Below are 24,318 nucleotides of genomic sequence, written 5' to 3' on the forward strand. Positions count from 1 at the left end.
GAATAAGGATTCTGTTTGGTGTTTTAACATCTTGACACCTGTTGTATTGCCAGAAAGGGTAAACCCTATTGTTATATGGAAAAGTAGACCAAATACTCGTAAAGAGTTCGCTCTCATGAAGGTCTTTTCACCAGCGGTGGTGTGACCAAGCAATTGCAGAGCTGCACTTTTATATAAGTCAGGTCAGAGCCAGATACACATTGGAGGATAAACATCCCACGGTGGCTGGGCAATTGTTGTGCAATAATGTCAGGTCAAACTTACTTAGGATATTTACAGGTGCGTTTTATTCATGCCGTATATATTAATGCACACATTGTGTAGTGGTATTATTATTAAACTCACCTTTAATGACGATGACCATAAACATGATTAAGAGTGTGACTATTAATGAATGTGCGACTGTACGATGTGGACGTAGCGGAGGGGCCCCCCACGGTGAGCGGTGACGCAACGCGCGCAGTGGCCCGCGTCACGTGGTTGGCACCTCACGTGCACAGAGCGAGGCAGGCAGAGCCAGAGGGGGGGGGGCGGCGTTGCCTAGGCGACGTTGGCGTCCTCGCGGTCTACTCCACGGTCAAGCTGCGTGTCACTTGGTGACCCCCCCACCGCCTCTTACTGGACACCTGTGAGTGAGAGCTTGATAGCACTTCGGATTTCTCCAGGGTCAAAACAGATTTTGATTCCGAGTACAGTGTGCACAGCACCTGTATGGCGAGTCCTCGTTTAACGCAGTAGATGCGTTCCTGAAAAGTGCCGCGCTAAGCGAAAACTATTTCCCCCATAATGAATGTCCAAGCGCAGTCAGAATTGGGTTACAAACAACTTGAGGGGACGCCGCCGCGTTACCGTCTCGTCTCGCTCAACCGCGCAGCTCAAGAAAGTAGTTCGGCGTCGACCGCTCACAAGTCGCCTTATGGCGGTGCGCGTTCTCTAAATGAAGGCAACCGCGTTATAGCGTGAACACGCGGGACAGACCCAGTTGTCGTGTGCGGGTCAACTCCCTGAGATAAATTTGCTGCCGACTTCATGCGTTGTATACGCCCAGTGCTCAGCCAATTGTTGTGAGCGTCGCTCCTCTGCCCTCTGTTGTTAATGGAGGGAGACTGCACCCAACTGCCAAGTATCATCCTTCGCGAGCCTCTTCAAAATGCTCATCTTGACACCGCTGGAAGCAGCCATCGACCTTGACCTCACCCCGCTTGCACCAATCGCACAACATCACAGCGTTGACTCTCAACTGTTACTTGTGTAGAGGGGGTCAGATTGTCCAGACATTCGGTTGATACTAATAGGGTTTATTTGCCAGTATTGTAGATTATTTGAATTACATTTGTTTGGGCGTCAGGGTGGTGCAGTGGTCACGCCCGTGCATGGCATCTTCTGAAGGACTGCCTGGTTTCGCTTTCCTAATTCTGGTCCCTTTCTCTGCATGGATTTACTCCCATAGCAAAACAACAACAAACACATACACTGTAACTGGTACTAGCCAAACATCTGGGATTGTTTTTGTTATGCTGCCAAGCCCAAAATGGCATTTGGTGATAAAAAAATTTGGCAGGAATTGATGCACTAATGCAATTTGAACTCTTATTTATTTTTATTTCATGACTTGCTTAGCGTTCATATTCTTGGTTCTTTCGGTAAAGTCACATAAATAGAAAACAAGAAATAAAATTCAAATTAAATAAAAACATTCAATTTAAAAAAGAACAAATAAAAAATAAATGTAAAATAATAAAAGCAAAAAACCCACGACGTTTCAATCGCAACACAAGCGGTCTTTATTTTATTGTTTTTTGTTTTCTATTTACGCGACTTTACCGAAAGAACCAAGAATATAAATTCCTGCAGTCACGAAAGTTAAGTCAAAATTTGCTTCGCGTTCCTTTACTTTGCCCTCCCATCTGTTTGTACTGTTGTTTGTTGTTGTAACTTTCTGACTCGCCCCGACTGGACATCTGTGAAAAAAGAGCTTCATAGCTCATCAGATTCGTCCAGCCTAATTAAAGATTCTGATTCGGACATTAACTGACCCAGTTTTCACGTGGAGATCACGGCCAGGATGTGGAACAAAGGGACCACCGGTCACACTCACGTGGAATGCCTAGGGCATTGCACAGCATTTAATGGACTAGTTTCGTGAGATTTAGTGGTGGCTTAGGGAAGGCCTTTATTCAACAATGTATATCATGTATATCATGGCCGATAAGAATTTTTATAGTCATACACCATAGCCCACGATTTCCTGCACCGTTCATTCACTTGAGGAGACTGCGCATGGTGGAGATGGATGACCCTCGGTATCCTGTCTCAAAGTGATTCCAGTGGTTCAGGTAGTGGAAGAGTTGCTGGAGCTTCTGGCTCTTGCCGAAGCCTTGTGACTTTGGGATGAGAGCGTGGTCGGATGAGTGAAGCGTGGAGCTAAAGCTCCTGGAACATCCTGTACCCAAACAACACCAAACATTCAAAATCTTACAATGCTGTTGTTCCAGCATGAACAACATAACAATGAACAACATTTTCACAAATTCAACGTAATGCAGGAAATTGAGTGGCTCGAGGTTAATTTCAATGTCAGAGCACCGAGCCAATGCCATTGAGGTCCTCCATTCAAAATTCAGTGAGCCATCTATCAACAAACGTTCCTGCGAATTGAGGGCAGGAATGCTGTGGTCTCAACTTGGTCACCAATGGCTGCACAGTAAACATCATGTCAAATGTGTTTTTGTTCACTGAAGCATATCCCAGCTCTGAGGGTTTGAATTCCATTTGACGTGTAATGAATTATCTTCAGCTTGGATTTCTGGTAAAGCACATCAGTGGCAACTTGTCTCTGAACCAGGGGTTCCTTGTTCGACAAACTGTGTTTCTGGAACATTCAAGCATCCTCAAGTGCCGTGGATAAGTAAGAGTTTTATTGTTCCACTATTGTTTTGTGCACCGTATCAGCTTTAACAGGATTTGCCCAAAAAGCCTTAGCAAGGAAGGATGAGTCTTTGTAAGTTAGCAAATAGAGAGGGTGGAGACCTCAGCATGTAGACATCTCAACCACAACTCTACCTGGTCTCTGTTATTTATTTAGTGAGCCAGCCCTTGCCACACTGAGGTTATACGAATGAACCTTGCATGCCACAGACAGGGCAGTGAACGGCAGTTGCTGCTATTGTTTTGGTTGTTTGTAGTTTTTTCTTACCCAGCGATGGCAAGCTCGTACTCCGAGTGCCCATAGAAGGAGGCTGGGTCAAAGATGACGGGCCCTTCATTAATCTCTGCAGCGTTCCCAGTCCATAGGTCACCGTGGAGCAGTGCCGGAACCACCTCTACGTCCCGGAAAAAATCCCCCAACCGAAGCTGCACACCACGCAAAAAACAACACCACTTTATTCATGATAACGTTTTTTTAGAGTTAGATCGCATAAATTTACATGCGTCGTACACCCACTCCAATTGTCATTAGGCAATTGCCAGAAGCCAGAACGCTTCTGGCAATTGCTTGATGATGCTGGGTGTAATCACCAGCGAAAGGTCGTACTCGTTTGAAAATGTTCTGCGTTTCCTCTCTAACACACCAGAGTGCCGAGCAATAACATAAATGGCACGTTCTGTTCATGTCAGAAACATTACTAATGGGCTGTGTTGGGTGGATGTGGGTGTACGACGCATTTACACTTACGCTATCTAAGCCAAAAAAAACTTTATCATGAATAATATTGGTCGCGAAAGCCTGCGTGTGAAACACCACTTTACCTTTAAAGTCACCTCGAAAACCCACTGCGATCAAATGGGTTTCCCATATGGCTGTGCACATGATGAGCTACACTGCTGCATGTATTAACTCTTTCCTGCTCCGAGATGACTGCAAGTTGCGGGGTGCATCCCGTTCACCGCTGAATCTCGTGTACGTCATCGGAACGTAATAGGAAGTAAATATTAAATAACTTTATCGGTACCGAGGATCCCACAAGGCCGTGCGGGAAGGTGTGTAGCACAGTTTGGTACCAGCTATAATAGAGTGCTGTCCTGTCGCTACGGTGCTCTGCGGCGAGTACAATGTCTTTAAAAACAACGGCGCTATGCCTCTCTAAAAAAAATTACCGCTGAACCACTTGCGCGTTCCGAGATTCGGTGGTGAACGAGACCCATCCTGAAATGAGCAGTCGTCTCGGAACAGGAAAGGGTTAAGGGCGAGAGTGAAACGGCTTACGAACCTGAAGCCGAGACCTGAGCTCGCGGGTTTCCCGTTCACTGTAGTCCTTCTCTATCATGTCCAGCTGAAGCTGCAGTCGCTGCCGTGAGAAGAATGTCACCCAGTCCTCCTGCCACTCATTCAGCTGGTGGCATAAATATAGTTTTATTACAGACATTTAAAAACATAAGCAAATAATACCTACTTTATTTGGCCAATCCTTGACCTAAAACAGTGATATTCACTCATTTTCGGAGGCGGGCCACTTTCGCGAATAAGACATTATCAGTGAAAGAGCCATCTCACATTTGAAACCATTGGGGGGTTTGACAGCATGATGGGGTGTTTTCACTTGTGTGTATTGTCGGGGACTGCACGTCAGGGGTCGCAGTAAAAAGGACACCAGGGACTGCCACCGGCCCGCGGGCCTTGCAATGAAGAACACGGTCACCCAGAAACGTTGAATTTTATGTACAAATGGCTGGGTAATTCTTAAGACATAATTCGACACTCATGTTATGTACCGATTATCATGCTGTAGTCTTTGAACATCTCATTCTAGCCACCAATTGATATCCTCATAAAAAATTACAACAGCATTGATCCTAACGATAGGTTCTGCGCTTAATTCCCGCACCTCCGTTTAGCACGGTTGGCTATGTACGGTGGAAAGGAAGTGCAACATACATTCATACAAGTCTGTCAAACCCGGCTGAGTGTAATTGGTAATTAGCGAAAACATAACTGATTACGTGAACACTGGTTATGCAAGATCGATCTCTGAGGGAACTTGAGTGACATCTGGTGATGTCAGTTGTAACTGTGTGCCCTGTTATCAAAGGTACAACTCTGTGCAATTGAAGAAAATATATGCATTTTTTCATCAAATATACTGTTTTATAAATTTGTGTACTTATGCAAGAAAAAATGTACGTCAATCTAGTTCTTAAAATGTAACCTTAAACCAATGTTACCATCATCAGTGGTTAATAGACTATTACACAAAGGACTCTCATATTTCTACGATGTAATACTAATTAGACTGACATCTGAACAACAGCTGATTTTACCGCTCCATGATAAAACTAATTTAATCAAGTAAACATTATTGCCGCTCCTATAAAACTTTGGTCACCCAGGCTGTCCTTCAACAAAAGGGTATATTAAATCTATAATATGCTTTTTTCTGGGTTAGATCGCATAAAAATAAATGAGCCGTTAAACCTACCACCACCTAACAGCCAATTTGTAAGGTTGTCACGTAAACGGAACATGCCAATCCGCTACTAGTACAGCAAACCGAAGTGTTGGAGAGAAAATCCACAACATTTACAATCTGAGTATGACGTTTCGCCAGTATTTACAACTATCATCATTAGGTGGACAGCCAAATTCGTAGAGAAATCCTCCTGTTTCATTCCTTGGAGGGATAGATGTGATGACGTCACTTGTGAGCCCTTCACGAATTGGAATGTTCTGTTTATGTGACAAAAACCTTACGAATTGGCTGTGTCGGTGGCGGGTATAACGACAAATTTATATTTCAACGATCCAACCCAAAAAAACCGATATTATGGATATTGGCCGCGAAAGCCTACGTGTTAAACGGGTATATTAAAATTTAAATGGGCTACAACCAGTTTCATGACTTTAAAGCGGAGATCACATGTGGGATGTAACCACAGCATATAGCCGTATGAAACCCACATACTCTACATCCTCCTGCCCAGGGTCCATACCTGTTGGGAGAAATTCAAGACTGAAATTTGTATCAAAATCTGTAAAGCACATGAGAACCTTAATTTAGCAGTCTCAAACTGACTGGGACCCCTGTCATGACGGAGCAGCTGAACATTGCACAAAATCATCAACGCATATACCAAGGGTGACCAACTTTCCTGACCCTACCAGCAGCATACCATAATCTTTAGATGGCCACGGGAGCCACAAGAGATAAAGATTAGCCATACAGAAGTTGACTCGTGTTGACTGGCTGTGGAATTTTGAGTTTAGAAATCTCAGTGCCCTGGGAGTACTCATGGCCTGCCTCCGATACCAGATTGTTCTCACTTCATATAAAGTTAAATTGAAGAGTTACAAATTAGCAGCGCCTCTGCAGAGCCACACTTGAACTGCCCAGGAGCCACATGCAGATGCCGAGCGATGGTCTGGCCAACCATGGTATTTTCTGTACATTATAGACTTGTAAATCTAGCGTATATAAAAAAATTAGCTGGAAACATTTATTTTAGCATTTACTCTATTGCCCTTTAATGAATGAATAGCAAAACTACATGAACTCTCTCCTAAAGCCTTCTTTTGGCTAGCAGACCTTGACATTTATCTCCTGAACATATTGCGATTATATTCTTGGTTCTTTCGGCAAAGTCACGTAGAAGGGAAATAATACAAATAAAACATAATATAATAAAATTCTCACGACATTTCGGCCACAACGCAAGCAGCCGTCCTTAGGTGAAGAAACAGAGCTGTCGGAAAGACAGCGTCTTAATGAACACTGCCCAGTGTTCACTGCCCAGTGTTCATTAAGACGCTGTCTTTCCGACAGCTCTGTTTCTTCATCTGAGGACGTCTGCTTGCGTTGTGGTCGAAACTTCGTGAAAATTTTATTATATAATGTTTTATTTGTATTATTTTATTATTTCCCTTCCACGTGACTTTACCGAAAGAACCAAGCATATGAATCCCTGCAGTCACGAAAGCTTTAAATCGAAAAATATTGCGATTAGCAAAAATATAAAGGGACGCAATGTTGAATGCTCTAAGTCTCCTTTGCAGAAGAGTTTGCCCTGATGGACTTAAATACAGATACTTTTAATAGCCATAATTCATATATTACCCAACATAATTCATATTCTGAAAAGTACATTGCACACACATGAACAATACAGTTCCCTTCATCACAAAGATGGCTAAAACAAAGAGATGAATGTGATTAGGTGTGGAAAAGCATGACTGCTGGCTGGCTAGTTGTGTTCATGTATGAAATAATGACAGCATGTGTCTATCTCATTCACTAGCTCAATCGCTTGATTTTTACGATTAATAAACAGCTGTATGAAATGTGTGTTTGTTTACACACAAATCGCCTGTTTACACATATTCATTAGATCCGATTAGCATGCCTACTCTCAGTGCGAAGGAATGTCAACATAATACATAGTTGACATGATGCTAGGGTTGGATCGGTGGGCCTAGTTTTCCACATGTTTTACATTTTCATGATTCAATACCGATAGTTTTCTCTTCCTTGTGAAGCCTCTCTCCAATCTTCCTGTTGTGAAGGTGCATTTCAGCCAGATGCTGCCCCAACAAGCCTGAGCCCCTGTCAGAGTGTACAACACAATAGACATGTCAAAGAAAACATTAACTTTATCATGTCAACAAACCCCAAGTAATAATTCATATGCAAACTAAACTACATCATATTTGTCCAGGTGGTCTGTGGCCGAGAACCTCGCTTGAAAATACGAATATATCAGTTCACATTCTGGTTTGGGTGACTCAAAACAATATTCTTCTGGGGTTTATACAATGAGTGTTACTTCCTGGGAAGTCAATCCTATGTAGACTATAAATGAAACCATTTTTTATTTTACCAGAGCTATTTTTCAGAACCGACCTGGCCACAAATGATAGCCTAACGAAGTGGCTTATCACATGGAAATTTATAGCAGCCAAATGCTCAAAATACTCATGTTTCTAAATGTGCAGGGAAAAACTGGAGAAACTGGAGAAAAACCTGCACGACCACGGGGAAAACATGCAAACTTCAAATATACAGCAGGCGTCAAGGTCGGGATCGAACCTACGAAGTTCAATATACCAGGCGAGGTAGTTAACATCTCCTAGCCACCATGGCGCCCCATTCTCTGACTTATCCACCCACCCACCCACTCGTAAAGCCACCCACCCACTGACTCACCCTGCCACGTACTGAATCTCTAAACCAACAACTCAACCACCCACCCACGCACTCACCCTGCCACATACTAAATTTCTAAACCAACAACTCAACCACCCACCCACTCATCCAACCTCTCACTTACTAAACCAGCCACTCACCAACCCACCGACCCACTCATCCACCTATTCACTTAAAATAGTTCAACTACAATTGAATTATTTAAAAATCACCAGGGAAGGCCCACTGAGCTATACAGATCCTTGTCGGAAACGACGTGGCAAACAAATGATAGCTCAAAGAAGTGGCTTATCACGTGGACATTTATAGCAGCCAAAGCCTCTAAATGTATATTTCTAAATATGCATGAAAAACTCGGAGGTCCCAGAGAAAAATCCATGCAACCACAGGGAGAACATGCAAACTCCAAATATACAGGCGTCACGATCGGGATCGAACCCACGATGTCCTATACAAATGGCGAGGGAGTTAACATTCCGCTACCCTGGCGCTCCACTCTGACTCAGCCTCCCACCCACCCACTCAAACACCCAGCCACGCACTCATGAACCCAATCACCCTGGCACCCACTCAATCGCGAAACCCACTCACTCATCAACACACCCAGCCACTCACTTAACCACTTACCTACGAACCCACCTGCATACCCCCCACTCACTACCTCAACGACCCACTCACTCAACACTCCACTAACCCACCCACTCACCTATTCATGCCCCAAATCACACACTGACCCATCCACCCACTTAATCTATAACTCATGCACTCACTCACCCACCTGCTCACCAGCCACTTATCTACTCACCCACCCACTCATCCTGCCACCTTCTCAACCTCTAACCCACCCACGCACCGAACTACCCACCTACCCAATCACCCATCCAATAAACTACAACTAAACTATTTTGTATTTTACCAGGTAAGCCCCACAGAGCTATATAAAACATTTTAGAAGTGATCTGGTTACAACTGATACGTGAACGAAGTGGCTGATCACGCTGACATTTAGTGCAGCCAAATCTTCTAAACAAATCTTGACTCTAAATGCGGAGGGATAAATCTGGAGGACCCGGAGAAAAAACCAGAAGGCCACAGGCAAAACATTAAACCTCATAATATACAGGCAGCAGGGTCAGAATCGAATACACGATTTCCTGTATACTCAGTGAGGTAGTTAATCTCTCACCATAGTGGCACCCCTCTCTCTGACCCACTCACCCAATTACACACTAACTCACCCACTCAACCTCCCACATTAACTTACCCACCCACCAGTCACTCCCCCATTCACCCAACCACCCCCTCACTCACCCAACCACGCACCAACTCACCTACCCACTAACTCACCCACCCATCTTCTCCCGCACTCAGCCAGCCACCCGCTCAATCACGTGCCGACTAACTTACTCACACACTCACCGACCAATACACCCATTCACCCACTCACTTACCCACCCACAATCTCACTACCCAAGCCAACCACCCAGCCCCTCACTCACCCACTTATTCAATCACCCACTACCCCACACACTCACCCAACCACTTGCTCACTTACCCATATGCTAACCCAACCACTCACTCACCGACTCACCCACCCACTAACTCATCAAAATTAATTATCAACCACTCACCCAGCCACCCACGCAATCTCATACCCACTAACTCACTCACCTACCCATTTATGCACTCACGCACCCACAAACCAACCCACCTACCCATCTCTTCACTCACTCACCCACCCACACAGTCAATCACTCACCTACATACCTACCCACTAATACTCACCCACTCATCCAACAACGAACTCACCAACCCACCCGCCGAATCACTCACTCAGGTACTAACCCACTCAACTTCTAACCCACACGCTAACCACCTAACCACCTACCCACACACTCACTCACTCACCCACACACTCACTCACTCATCCACCCACCCAAACATCCACTCACCCACCCACTAATTCACTCACCCACTCACTCCCTCATCCATCCACTCACCTACTCGCCCATCCACTCACTTACTCAATGAGCCACTCACCTTCTCACCCAGTACTTACACATCAACTGACCCTGCCACCCACTCAATTTCTAACCCACCCACTCACCCAACCAGCTGCCCACTCCCTCAGCCACTCACCTACTTACCCACCCCGCTTACACATCCACTTACCCTGCAATCCACTCAATTTCTAATCCCCCACTCACCCAACCACCCGCCCACTCATCTACTCACCCATTACCACGGAATTATTCACCCACCCATCAGTAAACCACCCAATAATCCAACCACTCACAAACTAAATCACCTATTAATTAAACCACCCACTACCTCAACCACCCACTAACTTAACCACCGAGCCACTCACCCACTCAGCAAGCCACCCACTACTATATATCTAACCCAATATCTCACTCACCCACCGCCCACTCACCTACACACGTATGCACTCACTCACACACCGCTCACTCACCTACACACTAAATTATGTTTATTTTACCAGGTGAGGCCCAATGAGCTACATAGCTCGTTTTCAAAACAACCTTCACCACAAATAAACCGACCATTAAAATTATATTTCGATTTAAAGCTTTCGTGACTGCAATGATTCATCTTCTTTGGTTCTTTCGGTAAAGTCACGTAGAATGATAATAAAATAATAAATTGATATTATTGATATTATTGTGTTATTTTATTTTATCAATTTATTATTTTATTATCATTCTACGTGACTTTACCGAAAGAACCAAAGAACATTAAAATTATAGACTGATCATTTCTTTGTCAGTGGGCAAACGTACAAAATCAGCAGAGGATCAAATACTTTTTTTCCCTCACTGTACATTGCGGGGGTCACAAAAATATCTCCAAAATCCTGAATGAACACAAGATCCAGGTCCGATTCAACACAGTACAAAAAAAATCCGTGATCTGGTTATATCTGTAAAGGATGTGGTTCCAGACATACAGTACCCGGGCGTTTACAAACTAAAGTGCAACTGTGGTAGCAGCTACATTGGAGAAACCATACGACATATATCGGACCCCATCCGCGAACATAAAGCAGACTTGAAACACGGTAGGAGGAACTCCTCTGCCGTGGCAGATCACTGTTATAATTCAGTGGGCTAACATGACATTGACTTCTCCAAGACGGAGGTTCTTTGCAAGCCAACCGGCTACCATGAGAGATTCGTTCATGAGGCCATCCACATATACAAGCACAGAGACAATTTCAACCTAGAAGATGGATTCTGGCTTAGTAACCATTGGAAAGATGTTTTAAACCATTTCGGTTCTTAATTGATTGTATTTTATGGTGATTTTCAGACCGCAGCCCTTTCACTGGCACTGCCTCTTAATACTTCTCACACCACGGTCAATGGTATGGTTTACAACATGTAGTATAATAATCAATAGTATAACATTGTAATGTTTAACATAACTCATAAGGCAATATATAGCATCGTAATTGCATAATGAATATACATCAGTGTGGTATATAGTTGGGTTCATAGAATAAGACATAGTGTAATATCACAAGTCTAATAGTTTATAATCTAAAGTATAGGGTAGTGTAAAGTAACGCATTGTATAATTCAAAAGTGGAATCTGTCTATGATATGATGTTATACCATGTAGTTTAGATTGGAAGGTATAATATTGTATTATATAGTAGTCCAGTTTACAGCATAGTCGTAAGGCAACTCAGGACACAACAGCGCACCTTGGCTGTTGCACTTGCCCCTTTTCTTGTTTCCTCTCTGCCTGTGTTCCCAGCCCCCTCCCTCCTCCTCTCCGGAGGTGATGCTGGTAACATGCAAATTCATATTTTAACTCCGCCCACACAGCTTAATAGACGCGGTCCTTGCATGTCAGCGTTCATTCAAGCTCTGTCTTCCGCACAGACCTGTCTCTTCACTTGAAGAAGGCCACTTGTGTTGTGGCCAAAACGTCGTGAGAATTTTATTGTCTTATTTTATTTTATTCTTTTATTCCCATTCTACGTGACTTTACCGAAAGCACCAAGAAGATGAATCCTTGCAGTCATGAAAGCTTTAAACCGAAATTTACTTTTTATTTCACCAGGCAAGGCCCATTGAGCTATATAGATCCTTTTCAGAACAGACCTGGCTACAAATGATAGATATACGAGTGGCTTATCACAGATACATTTATTGCAGCCAAATCCTCTAAACGCATGTTGCTTCTAAATGCAGAGGGAAAACCCTGAGGATCTAGAACAAAATCCAGGCGACCACGGGTGAGAACTTACAAACTCCAAATATACAGGCGACAGGGTCGGGATCGAATCCACCACCTCCTGTATACTAGGCAAAATAGTGAACATCTCACCACCTTGGCGCCTCACTCTCTGACTCAACCATCCACTCACTTACACGCTAACTTACCCACTCAACTTCCAATGTTAAATTACCCACCCAGCCATCACTCACCCATTCACTCACTCACCCAACCCGTCACTCAACCCTCCGCTCACCCACCCACTCACTCATTAACTTGCCCACCTATCTTCTCAACCACTCACCCAGCATCCCACTCAATCTCATACCAAACTAATCTACACACACCCACACACCCACTCACTGACCCACTCACTTATGCACTCGCCCAACCACCCACTTACTCCCTCATGGACTCACCAACCCACCCACCCATCTCCTCACTCACACACCCACCCCATCAATCACCCACCCACTAACACCCACACACTCACCTACTCACCCACTCACCGACCCAGCACTCACTCACCGAGCCACTCAATCGCTAACCCACCCACTCACCCACCTACCTGCCCACTCACTCACCCAGTCACTAACGCACTCACTCAATGTATAGCCCACCCACTACCCACCTAACCTCCTTCCCACACACTCATTCACCCAACCACATACCCACCCACACTCACCCATACACTCACCTACTCGCCCAGCTGCTCAATTATTTACCGAGCCACTCACCTAATTACCCAGCCACTCACCTACTCACTCACCCTGCCACCCACTCCATTTCTAACCCACACACTCACCCAACCACCTCCCACTCCCTCAGCCACTCACCGACTCATCAAATCACCCACTACCCAAATAACTAATCATCCACCCACCCATCACTTAACCAAACAATAATAAAGCCACCCAATAATTAAACTACTCATTAACTCAACCACCCACTAACTCAACCAGGTTTATTTTACCAGGTAAGGCCCACTGAGCTATAAATATTGTTTTCAGAAGCACCATCGCCAAAAATTATAGCTCAAAAAAGTGGCTTATCATGTATACATTTATAGCAACCAACTCCTCTAAATACATGTTTCTAAATGTGGAGGGAAATATACAGGCATTAGGGTCAGGATCGAACCCACAACCTTCTGTATACGAGGCGAGGTAGTTAACATATCGCCACTGTGGCCCCCCACTATATGACTCTCCCACCCACTAACCCACACAGTCACCCACTCACTTAAACACCCACCGTCACATGCATCCAGGCACTGACTCACCCAGCCACTCAGTACCCATAAAACCACCCAGGCACTCACCCATGCACTTGCCCACTCACCCACCCACCCAATTATCCACACACTAAACTAAATTTTAAATATTTTTTTTTATTTTACCAGGTCAGGCCCACAGCAAAATAGATATTTTTCAGAAGCCACGTGACCACAAATAACAGTTCAATGAAGTGGCTTTTCACGTAGAAGCTAAATTATATAAATGCATGTGTCTAAATGCAGCAGGACAACCCGGAGAACTCTGATTAAATGTCACGCGACCACAGGAACAACATGCACACTCCAAATTTCCAGGCGTCAGGGTCGGGATTGAACTCACAACCTCCTGCATAAAATACGAGGAAGTTAACATCTCGCCACAATGGCACTCCACTATCTGACGTAGCCACCCACTCACCCACCCACTCATAACAAACCCACTCAACCCTGACAACTACTCAATCTCTAACCCACCAACCCAAGCACACAACAACCCACCTACCCATTCACCAACCCAGCCAATAAACTAAACTAATTTTATTTTACCAGGTAAGGGTCACAGAGCTATATACTGTACATCGCTTTCAGTAGTGACCTGGTTACAAATGATAGGCCAACGAAGTGGCTTATCACGCGGACATTTATTGCAGCCAAATCCTATAAATGCATGTTGATTTTATATGCAGAGGGAAAACCCGGAGGACATGGAGAAAAATCCATGCGACCAAGGGGAGAACGTGCAAACTCCAAATATACAGGCAGAAGGGTCGAGATCGAAACCACAACCTCCTGTTTTCCAGGTGAAGTGGTTCGCATCTCACCACAATGGCGCTCCATTCTCCGACTCTCCCATCCATGAACCCACACACCCACCCACTCAAATACCCACCCATTAACTCAACAACACATGAACTCAACCACCTACTAACTCAACCAGCCACTTACTCAACCAGCTTACTCAACCACCCACAAACTCAACCACCGAGCCACTCACACACTCACCAAGCCACTCTCTCAATCTCTAACTCACGCTCATGCATCCAGCTACTCACCCATCCACTCATCCACCCACCCACACACCAACCCACTCACCCACGCACCCAGCCAATCATAAAAAAACACTGAACTAAAACGAGTTTTTTTCCAGGTAAGGCCCACAGCTATATAAATCTTTATCAGAAGCAATCTGCCCACAAATAACAGCTCAATGAAGTGGCTTTTCACGTAGAACGTTATAGCAGCCAAGTTCTATAAATGCATGTTTCTAAATACGGAGGGACAACCCGGAGAACCCGGAGAAAATTCCAACCGACCATGGGGAGAAGATACAAACTCCAAATGTATACAGGCTTTAGGGTTGGGGGGAACCTACGAACTCCAATATACCAGGCGAGGGAGTTAACATCTCGCCACTGTGGCGCCTCATTATCTGACTCACCCACCAACTCAACTACTAAAGCCACCCACACACTCACTCACCCACTCACAAACCCACTCACTCACTAACCCACTGACTCATCAACACACCAAGCCACTCACTCAAGAACTTACCTATGCACCCACCTACACACCCACTCACTCTAAATATACAGACGTCAGGGTCGGGATCGAACCCATGACCTCGTTTATAAAAGACGAGGCAGTTAACATCTCGCCACTATGGCACTCCACTCTCCGACTCAGCCACCTACTCACCCACCCACTCACAAAACCACCCACTGGATCTCAAACACACTCACTCACTCACCAATTTACCCACCCACTCACCCTGACACCCACTCAATCTCCAACTGACCCACCCACGCACTCAAAATCCCACCTACCCACTCAACCATCCAATAAACTGAAACTAAACAAAAAAATTTTATTTTACCAGGTAAGGTCCACAGAGGTATATCAAGTGACCTGGTTACAAATAATAGGTCGACGAAGTGGCTTATCATGTAAACATTTATTGCATTCAAATCCTTTAAACGCATGTTGATTTGAAATACGGAGGGAAAACCCGGCTAACTTAATGCACACAATGGACCAGAAGGACAAGCGCAAAGGGTTCACATAATGCGCATGCATAATGTATGTTGACTCATTAATCTCTCCCCCCCTCCCCACTTTGCATCAAGAGCACCAAAGTGTGGTCACCACATCTATGCCTCTTTATAAGGAACGAAACAGACTAACTTCTCCACAAATCTGGCTGTCGCCTGATGAAGCTAGTTGTAATTACTGGCGAAAAGTTGTACTCAGATTGTAAATGTTGTGGCTTGACTCTCCAACACACCGGTGTGCTGTACTAGTTACAAATTGGAATGTTCTGATTACGTGACAACCCTTACTAGTTGGCTGTGTCGGGTGGTGGTGGGTTTTTTAACGACACATTTATATATTTACGCGATCTAACCCAAAAAAAAACCCTCTATTATGGATATTGGTCGCGAAAGCCTACGTGTAAAACAAACCCCAAGGAATCAAAAAAATCGACGCGACCACGGAAGAAGATGAAAACTCCAAATATACAGGCTTCAGGGTCGGGATCGAATTGATTACATCCTGTATTCTGGGCGAGGGAGTTAACATCTCGCCACTGCGGCGCCTCATTATCTGACTCACCCACCCGCTCAACTACTAAAGCCACCCACACACTCACTCACCCACTCACAAACCCACTCACCCTGCCACCCACCCACTCATACAAATCGGCATCAATACCGTTGCTTTGTATGATCTGTGAAACGCAGAATATTGCAGATAAAATCGGACATTTTGAGCTTACTGCCGGATCGATTGAGAGGAATCAATACAATTAGTCTCGATTCACGATCAACAAAGACAATATATAGGAAAATCTCTGATCGGTGATTTTGATTGCATCATATTGCAGCGCCCCTTTGATGATGTTATAAAGCACTTGCCCCAACAGTCTGTTAAAGGCTACACGGGGGATCTTTGTGTGCGAGTAGCTCACAGATGCTTGAGAGATCTGGACACTGTCCGATCATCAGTGAGCTCCTCCGGCAGGCGAGGCTGAGTTGGCTGTTGTCTGTGCATTAAGAGGTGTTAAATATCCCACGCAGAGGAGTCTGCTTACAGGACAGTTAAAAGGTTCTTCACGTACCGTGTCCCGTGTCACCTGAACGTTAAATGGGGCCCCAGTAATTCAGTGTCCACCGCTGATCATCTTTCACCATCACCACTCGTCCATGAAGGCCAATGCGACGAGGCCATAGATAGACGGCGTGTTATAACGGAGGAGGGGGGGACCAGGAGAAACGTTGTACTACGTGACATCACAACACCCTGCACACAACCGTAGTGGCAGATTAGGGTGCGCATCATTCACGAATATGTGGTTTAAGTGGTTGAGAGTAGATTTTGGTGTAAACTGATCACGATGCTTTGCGTGGCCTGCATTTAAAATGTAATGTGTGGGTGCGTGAGCAGATATGAGTGGGTGAGTGCGTCAGTAAGCCAGTAGGTGAGTATGTGGGTGGATGGAGGGGGATGGGCGGGCACGCCATGGGCTGGAGTGGAGGTGGACTGATGCGGTACGGGAGGATGTGGAGCTGAGTGGGCTTTGCCGACGACTGGTACCAGCGGTGTCGGGATCGGCCTCTGCGGGAGAGGCTCGTGAAGGACGCTTCTACTGGGCAGTTGGAGACAGTCGCCCTCCACCAACGGAGGAGTGACGCTCACAACAACGAGCGGAACACCGGATGATAAATATGCAGCAATTTGGCACAGTACGGGGTACAGGTGGTGCATCTGCCAGTCATCTCAGTCAGCCAACCCATGGCACCTGGGTCTGTTCCAGGATCTCTGGTCAGCAAGCCTTCGACACGTCACGTGGCTTCAAAGTGCACCTGGCCTGGCACAGGCGCCGTGGTGACGTCACTGTCACTTATTGGCGAATGGCGACGGTCGATAACGCGGCGGTGGTTGTGAGAAATGCCATTTTGGGGGGGGGGGGGGGGGGGCGCCAAACCTGACCAGCTGTAAACCTCACGTCGCCTCGCAGCCACACAGTGGCAACAGGGAGTTCTGGATGGGTGCAAGGGGCTGGTAATCCCCCTCCACCTTCAACTAAATAACCACACACGCGAGCCCTTGGGTCTCTCTGTGAGTCGATGGATCTGTGTGTGGTGAGTCTATGGGTCTCTGTGAGAGTCCGTGGGTCTCTGTGTGGTGAGTTTATGTGTCTCTGTTTTATGAGTCTATAGGGCTCTGTGCGAGTCTGTTTGATTCGGTGGTTCTCTGTGTGATGAGTCTATGCGTTTTTGTATGACTCTATGGGTCTCTATGTGGTGAGTCTATGGGTCTGTTTGGTGAGTCTATGGGTCTCTCTCTGAGTCTATGGGTCTCTGTGGGGTGAGTCTCTGCGTCTTTGTGGGGTGAGTCTATGCGTCTCTGTCTGATGTGTCTATGGGTCTCTGTGGTGAGTCTATGGGTCTCTGTGGTGAGTCTATGGGTCTCTGTGTGAGTATGGGTACGATTGAGTCTATGGGTATCTGTCTGGTGAGTCTATGTCTCTGTTTGGTGAGTCTATGTCTCTGTTTGGTGAGTCTATAGGGCTCTGTGCGAGTCTGTGGATCTGTCTGAGTCTGTGGTTCTCTGTCTGATGACTCTATGGGTCTCTGTGGTGAGTCTATGGTTCTCTGTGCAAGTCTGAGGGTATGTGCGTGGTGAGTGTATAGGTCTATGTGTGATGACTCTATGGGTCTCTATGTGATGGATATCTGTGGTGCACATATCCTGGCACAAGCGCCGTGGTGTCGTCACCACCACTAAGTGGAGAATGCTCCTACCCCTGCTCCTGCTTGTTCTTGTGCTCGGGAAGGAGAGAGAAAACTAGACTAAGGTCCACTGAGCTAAACATCTCTTTTTCAGAAGCGACTTGGCACCAATGATAGCTCAACGAAGTGGCTCATCATCACAGTCACTAAAGTTTTAAGTCAAAACTTTAAACGAATGTTTCTAAATGTGGAGGGAAAAACCGGAGGACCCGGAGAAAAAGTCCACACGACCACGGGGAGAGACAGAGACACGCAAACTCCAAATATACAGCAGGCATCAGGGTCGAACCCACAACCTCCTGTACACCAGGCGAGGTAGTTAGGGGGGAAAGCAGAGACAGCGAGAGGGAGGAGAATTAGTCAAACTCACACTCAGTATTACTAACTAACCATGATACACTCACCATGATACTCACCATCATACTCACGCATTCACCATCATACTCACACACAAGCCCACACACATCAACAGTCACCATTCACCACTACGTGGCGGTGATGTCCCCACAATAACTCAGGTGCCAAGGTTTGACGGCTGTGCCAGGCTAAGTGCAGGAGGAGGCCACGGGCCAGACTCAGGTGCCATGGGTTGACTGCTCTGCCTGGCTAGGTACAAGAGGAGGGCTAGACCCTGGTGCTATAGGTTAACTCGTGTGCCACCACCTGCACAACCACCACAATAACAACCACACAACAATAACCACGACCAACAACTGTAACCACAACTATAATTTAACCACAACTATAATTCCCATCAGCCACACGGCCCTCTGGGAGTGCCTCTCAACAGCAGCAGCAGGGCCGAGCTCTGCTTGAAGCAGCGCCGCGAACTCAGCAGAACGTGACGGCTGTGGGCCAGGCGCCTCCTTTGTCTCCCCCCACTGCCGCCACTGCTGATGTGGACACACCGCGCGAGGTTCTCACCTTCAGGCTGAGTCGACGTAGAGGAGGCCCAGCGAGCCGCCGCTTCAGAAGCTTTCGCGAGCCACTGACGGTGGCCGTGAGCGGGAATCCAAATCAGCCGCTCGCCACCCACAATCCACAGCGCGCGCCGCCTCCACTCGGCCCCGGCCTAAGCGGAAGTAGCAGCGGGGGAGGGGGGCGGGGCATGGGGGGTGAGGGGGCGGGTCGCGAGGGGGTGGGGCAGGGGGGGCAAGGGGGGGGTGAGGGGGAGCATAGAGGGGGTTCGTTAGGTGGAGAAAAAGGGGGGGCATGGGGGGTTGTGAGGGGGCATGGGGGGTTGTGAGGGGGCATGGGGGGTTGTGAGGGGCATGGGGGGTTGTGAGGGGGCATGGGGGGTTGTGAGGGGCATGGGGGGTTGCGAATGTGGAGGGGCGGGGGGGGAAGGGGGGTCACGAGGAGGGGCAGGAGGGGCAGGGGGGTAGCGAGGGGGAGAGAAATGGCGGACCATGGGGCGTGGTCGCGAGGGGGGGCAGGGGGGGAGGAGCTCAGGTGTGAGGGGGAGGAGCTCATGGCTCTGACGTCACGGGGGCGTGGTTACCTTGGACCACCCCCGCGCCTCGCGCCACGTGCTTCCCACTGGCAGTTTGGCCGTTAGAGAGACGCGGACCGACCCCAGAGCAGGAGTGGAACCGAGCTGTGGGTGAGTGGTGGCGGTGGTGGTGTGAGTCTCTCTGTGTGAGTCTGTGTGTGTGTGAGGCTTTCTATATGAGTCTGTGTGTGTGTGACTCTCTGTGTGTGTGTCTCTCTGTGTGAGTCTGTGTGTGTGTGAGTCTCTCTGTGTGAGTCTGTGTGTGTGAATCTGTGTGTGTGACTCTCTGTATGTGTGTGAGTTTCTGTGTGAGTCTGTGTGTGTGTGTGAGACTCTCTGTGTGTGTATGACTCTCTGTGTGAGTCTCTGTATGTGTGAGTCTGTGTGTGTGTGACTCTCTGTATGTGTGAGTCTCTGTGTGTGTGTGTGTGGGTCTCTGTGTGTGTGTGTGAGTCTCTGTGTGAGTCTGTGTGTGTGTGAGTCTGTGTGAGTCTCTGTGTGTGTGAGTCTGTATGTGTGCGAGTCTCTGTGTGAGTCTGTGTGTGTGTGGAACGGTCGTAGAGCTGACAGCGCGCCGCGCTATGAACCCGGCGACCCCGAGTTGGATTCCCTCTAAAGGCCAACAGCAGTAACGATTATCTGAACCGGTGCTGGGCCTCCCCTAGGTTGACTCAACCTCGAATGAGTACCTGGTGTGGTGTGTAAAGATCGCCACTGGGGAGACAAAGGCGGCCGGGCGTGGTGCTGGCAATCCAACCCCCTCGTGTGTCGTGCCGGCCTTCATACGTACTGCTGGCTAACAGCACTTGCCCCTACAGCCTGTTAAGTCTCTACGGGGATCTTTGTCTTTGGTGTCCCATACTGGCAGGGGGAGGAGTGTTGGTGTTAATGTTGGTGGTATTAGTGGTGGGGGTGCTCGTGATGGTGGTGGTGTTAGTTGTGTTAGTGATGGTGGTGTTAGTGATTGTGGTTGTTAGTAGTGGTGATAGTGGTGGTGTTACTGGTGTTAGTGATGGTGGTGTTGGTGTTGGTGGTATTAGTGATGGTGGTGTAAGTGAGGTGATTGGATACCATGGTGGTCCCCATCTTTAAGAAGGGAGACCGCACAGACTGTAACAACTACAGGGGCATCTCACTCCTCAGTGTGCCGGGAAAGGTCCTGGCAAGGATTATTCAACACTGCCTTACCAGGCATGCTGAGGAGAGGCTTGCGGAGCCCCAATGTGGTTTCAGGAAAGGGTGGTCCTGCACAGATGCCATATTTTCTGTCCGTTTGCTAAAGCAGAGGTGTAGGGAATTCCAACAAGACCTACATCTCTGCTTTATTGACCTGGTAAAGGCCTATGACACCATCAGTAGGCCTGGGCTCTGGGTTCTTCGTGCTTTCGGAGTCCCTGACCCGCTGCTGACGATCTTTAAGGACCTTCATTATGGTGAGCGGACCCGGGTAAAACTACATTGCCGGGAGTCGGAGCCATTCCCTGTTCACCTTGGGGTGCGACAGGGATGTCCTCTGGCTCCAACATTATTTAATATCTATTTCGACCACGTAGTTCGTGAGGCCTTCAGTAGCTGTACCGGAGGAATTTCCATCTGGTACAGATACAGTGGGAGGCTGATCAATGCCCGGATGCCGTCAAGGGATGGCTCCCTATTGGTCAACCACGTTATGTATGCCGATGACGTGATAATTGCGGCTCACTCAGAGGAGGAGTTGGAGGCGCTGCTGCTAAAACTGGAGTGTGCCACTAAGAGGTGGGGCCTTACCATCAGCCCCACCAAAACGAAGCACCTGCCTGGGTATTTTGTACCATCGGGCACTCCACCCCCACAACTCCCAATCGGTGATGGGGCAGTTGTGGAGAGAGTGGAAAGTTTCCCATACCTGGGCAGTGTGCTCATGACCGTCTCCGGTTTAACAGCAGAGGTCTCACTCCGAATCAGTCGAGCGGCATTATCTTTTCAGCAGTTGCGTAACGCTGTGTGGAAGCTACCTGGTCTGTCGCTCCACACGAAGCTTCGGGTCTTCTCAGCCGCAGTCATTCCCTCCCTTCTCTACGCTTGTGAAACGTGGACCCCCCTAATGGAACATCTTTGCCAGTTAGAAACGTTGAGGCTGGCCTGCCTCCGATCAATCCTGGGTTTACCCATGCTGGATTGTGTGAGGAGCTCACAAATCCTCGAAAGATCTGGACAAAGCCCCATCAGTGAGCTCCAGCAGGCAAGGCTGCGTTGGCTGGACCATGTAGCCCGCATGCCCAATCACCGCATGCGCAAGCAGCTTTTATTCGGCCGGATTGAGGGGGCTGAACGGACGCGGCACGGGCTAGAGAAGAGATGGAGTGATGTGGTACAGCAGGATGTGGAGCTGAGTGGACTTGCCGATAACTGGTACCAGCTGTGTCAAGATCGGCCTCTGTGGAAGAGGCTCGTGAAGGACGCTACTGGGCAGTTGGAGGCAGTCGCCCTCCAACAACAACGGAGAGCGCAGGAACGACGCTCGCAACAACGAGCAGAGCGCCGGATGGCTAAAGCACAGCAAGTTGGCACAGTAAGGGGCACAGGTGGTGCATCAGCCAGTCATCTCAGTCAGTCGACCTGTGGCACCTGGGTCTGCCCTGTGATCTCCTGCCAGCAGGCGGGCGTTCGATACTTCACGTGGCCTCAAGGTGCACATGGCCTGGCACAAGCGTCGTGGTGACATCACCGCCACTTAGTGGTGAATGTCGGTTGTTGTTGTTGTTGGTGTTAGTGATGGTGGAATTTTTGTTGCTGGTCTTAGTCGTGGTGGTGTTAGTGATGGTGCTATTATTGGTGCTGGTAGTGGTGTTCGTGGTGGTCTTAGTGGTGGTGTTAGTGGTGGTGGTATTATTGGTGGTGGTGTTAGTAGTGGTGTTAGTGATGGTGTTAGTGGGGTAGTGTAGCGGTTAGCGCGCTGCGCTAAGAACCTGGCGACCTGGGTTTGATTCCCGCTCACGGCCAACATTGGTGATGATTATCTGAACTGGTCCTGGGCCTCACCCTAGATCGACTCAGCCTTAAATAAGTACCTGGTGCGAGGTGCAAACATTGCCACTGGGGAGACAAAGGCGGCCGGGCGTGGTGTTGGCCACCCACCCCCTCGTGTGCCGTGCCGGCCTTCATAGGTGCTCGCGGACAGCACTTGCCCCAACAGTCTGTTAAGGCTAAACGGGGGATCGTTGTCTTTGTTCGTGGTGTTAATTGTGGTGTTAGTAGTGGTGTTCGTAGTAGTGGTGTTCGTAGTGCTGGTGTTCGTAGTGGTGGTGTTGGTGGTGTTAGGAGTAGTGTTAGTAGTGGTGTCCGAACAGAGGAGCAACGCTCACGACAACAACCTTTGAGCCGGGCATCTAAAAGGCAGCAAGTTGGCACAGTCATCTCAGTCAGACAACTCATGGCACCTGGGTCTGACCTGCGACCGCCTGTCAGTGAGCCTTCGGCACTTCACGTGGTCTCAAAGTGCACCTGGCCTGGCACAGGCGCCGTGGTCACATCACCGCTACTTAGTGGCGAATGGCAGTTGTTGTTTTTTGTGTTTTTCGTATTGTGGGTGACTGGTGAGGATGTGAGTCCGTGTTGATGATGAGAGTCCGCATTGTGACGTGACGTGCGTTTAGACGTGGGTGTGTCACGCCCCTTCAACTCTGCGTGTCCCTCACCTCTGTCTCCCGCTCTCCACGCAGAGACCCGGACCGCGCGAGAGACACAGTGAGCTCTGAGCACCCTCGTCTGCAAGTTGCAACTATGGAGGTACATGTGGCTCCTTGACTCGTGTGGTGAAGTATGGGTGGACGTGTGTTCTCCCCTCTGCGTATGCCTACCTGTCACCTGTATACCTGGGTGTGCTTCTCCTTGCCCGCCTAAGTGTGTGCGCGTCTATCAGAGTGTCTCTCTGAGATCCTGTTGGTGTACGTGCCCGTCTATGCGTGAGCATCCACAGCGCTGTTATCTATCCACTGATGGATGAACGCCTCCCTCCCTGAGACCCTACTACCCCTCACATCCTGTGATGGAATAATCCGCCAAGCGCCGATTTCGTCGCACCATCTCTCTGGCGCCTCTCCTCTCTGATGTGTTCTGTTCCTTGGTTGTCGCTCAGTTATTATTCTTGACCGTGAGCCATTGTTGTCCCTCCTAGCCATGGCTCGTCCGGCCCGAGTCCCACTCACTCCTCTTAACAGTTTGAACGATCCCATTGACCTCCCTGTGACCTCGAAATCCACACGTCTTTCATTGTAAATCCAAGCTTGGCAACTGATATTGGCCAAATATCCCAACGCTGAGAACTGGCAACATCTCGGCAGGACCCTCCTGAATGTGGAGCCCAGGATGTCAGAGATGCTGGCTCAGTGCTCGCCCACT

General features: G+C 47.9%; 1 protein-coding gene across 1 annotated transcript; it reads right to left on the reverse strand.

Moving 5' to 3' along the window:
- Nucleotides 1–1,282: 1,282 nt before the first annotated feature.
- Nucleotides 1,283–23,890, reverse strand: LOC142925651 (fructosamine-3-kinase-like). The gene is made up of 6 exons (XM_076068874.1): nucleotides 23,873–23,890; nucleotides 19,371–19,518; nucleotides 7,444–7,535; nucleotides 4,212–4,334; nucleotides 3,197–3,354; nucleotides 1,283–2,443 (listed from the first exon to the last, which is right to left on the reverse strand). Exons 1-6 carry the CDS (start codon nucleotides 23,888–23,890, stop codon nucleotides 2,425–2,427), a joined length of 558 nt encoding a protein of 185 aa, XP_075924989.1. The 3' UTR covers nucleotides 1,283–2,424.
- Between the last annotated feature and the right edge of the window lie 428 nt (nucleotides 23,891–24,318).

The sequence above is a fragment of the Petromyzon marinus genome, chromosome 22 (genome assembly GCF_048934315.1).
Source record: "Petromyzon marinus isolate PM22_M1 ecotype Great Lakes invasive population chromosome 22, UKy_Petmar_22M1.pri1.0, whole genome shotgun sequence".
Taxonomy (NCBI): Eukaryota; Metazoa; Chordata; class Hyperoartia; order Petromyzontiformes; family Petromyzontidae; genus Petromyzon; species Petromyzon marinus.

What these genes read in the sequence shown, in the direction of transcription:
- LOC142925651 (XM_076068874.1), bottom strand. An exon ending in TACGTCGACTCAGCCTGAAG is followed by an intron (nt 7,536 to 19,370) that starts GTGAGAACCTCG and finishes ACACTCTGACAG; the next exon opens with GGGCTCAGGCTTGTTGGGGC. An exon ending in AGCTCAGGTCTCGGCTTCAG is followed by an intron (nt 3,355 to 4,211) that starts GTTCGTAAGCCG and finishes CGTGGTGTGCAG; the next exon opens with CTTCGGTTGGGGGATTTTTT.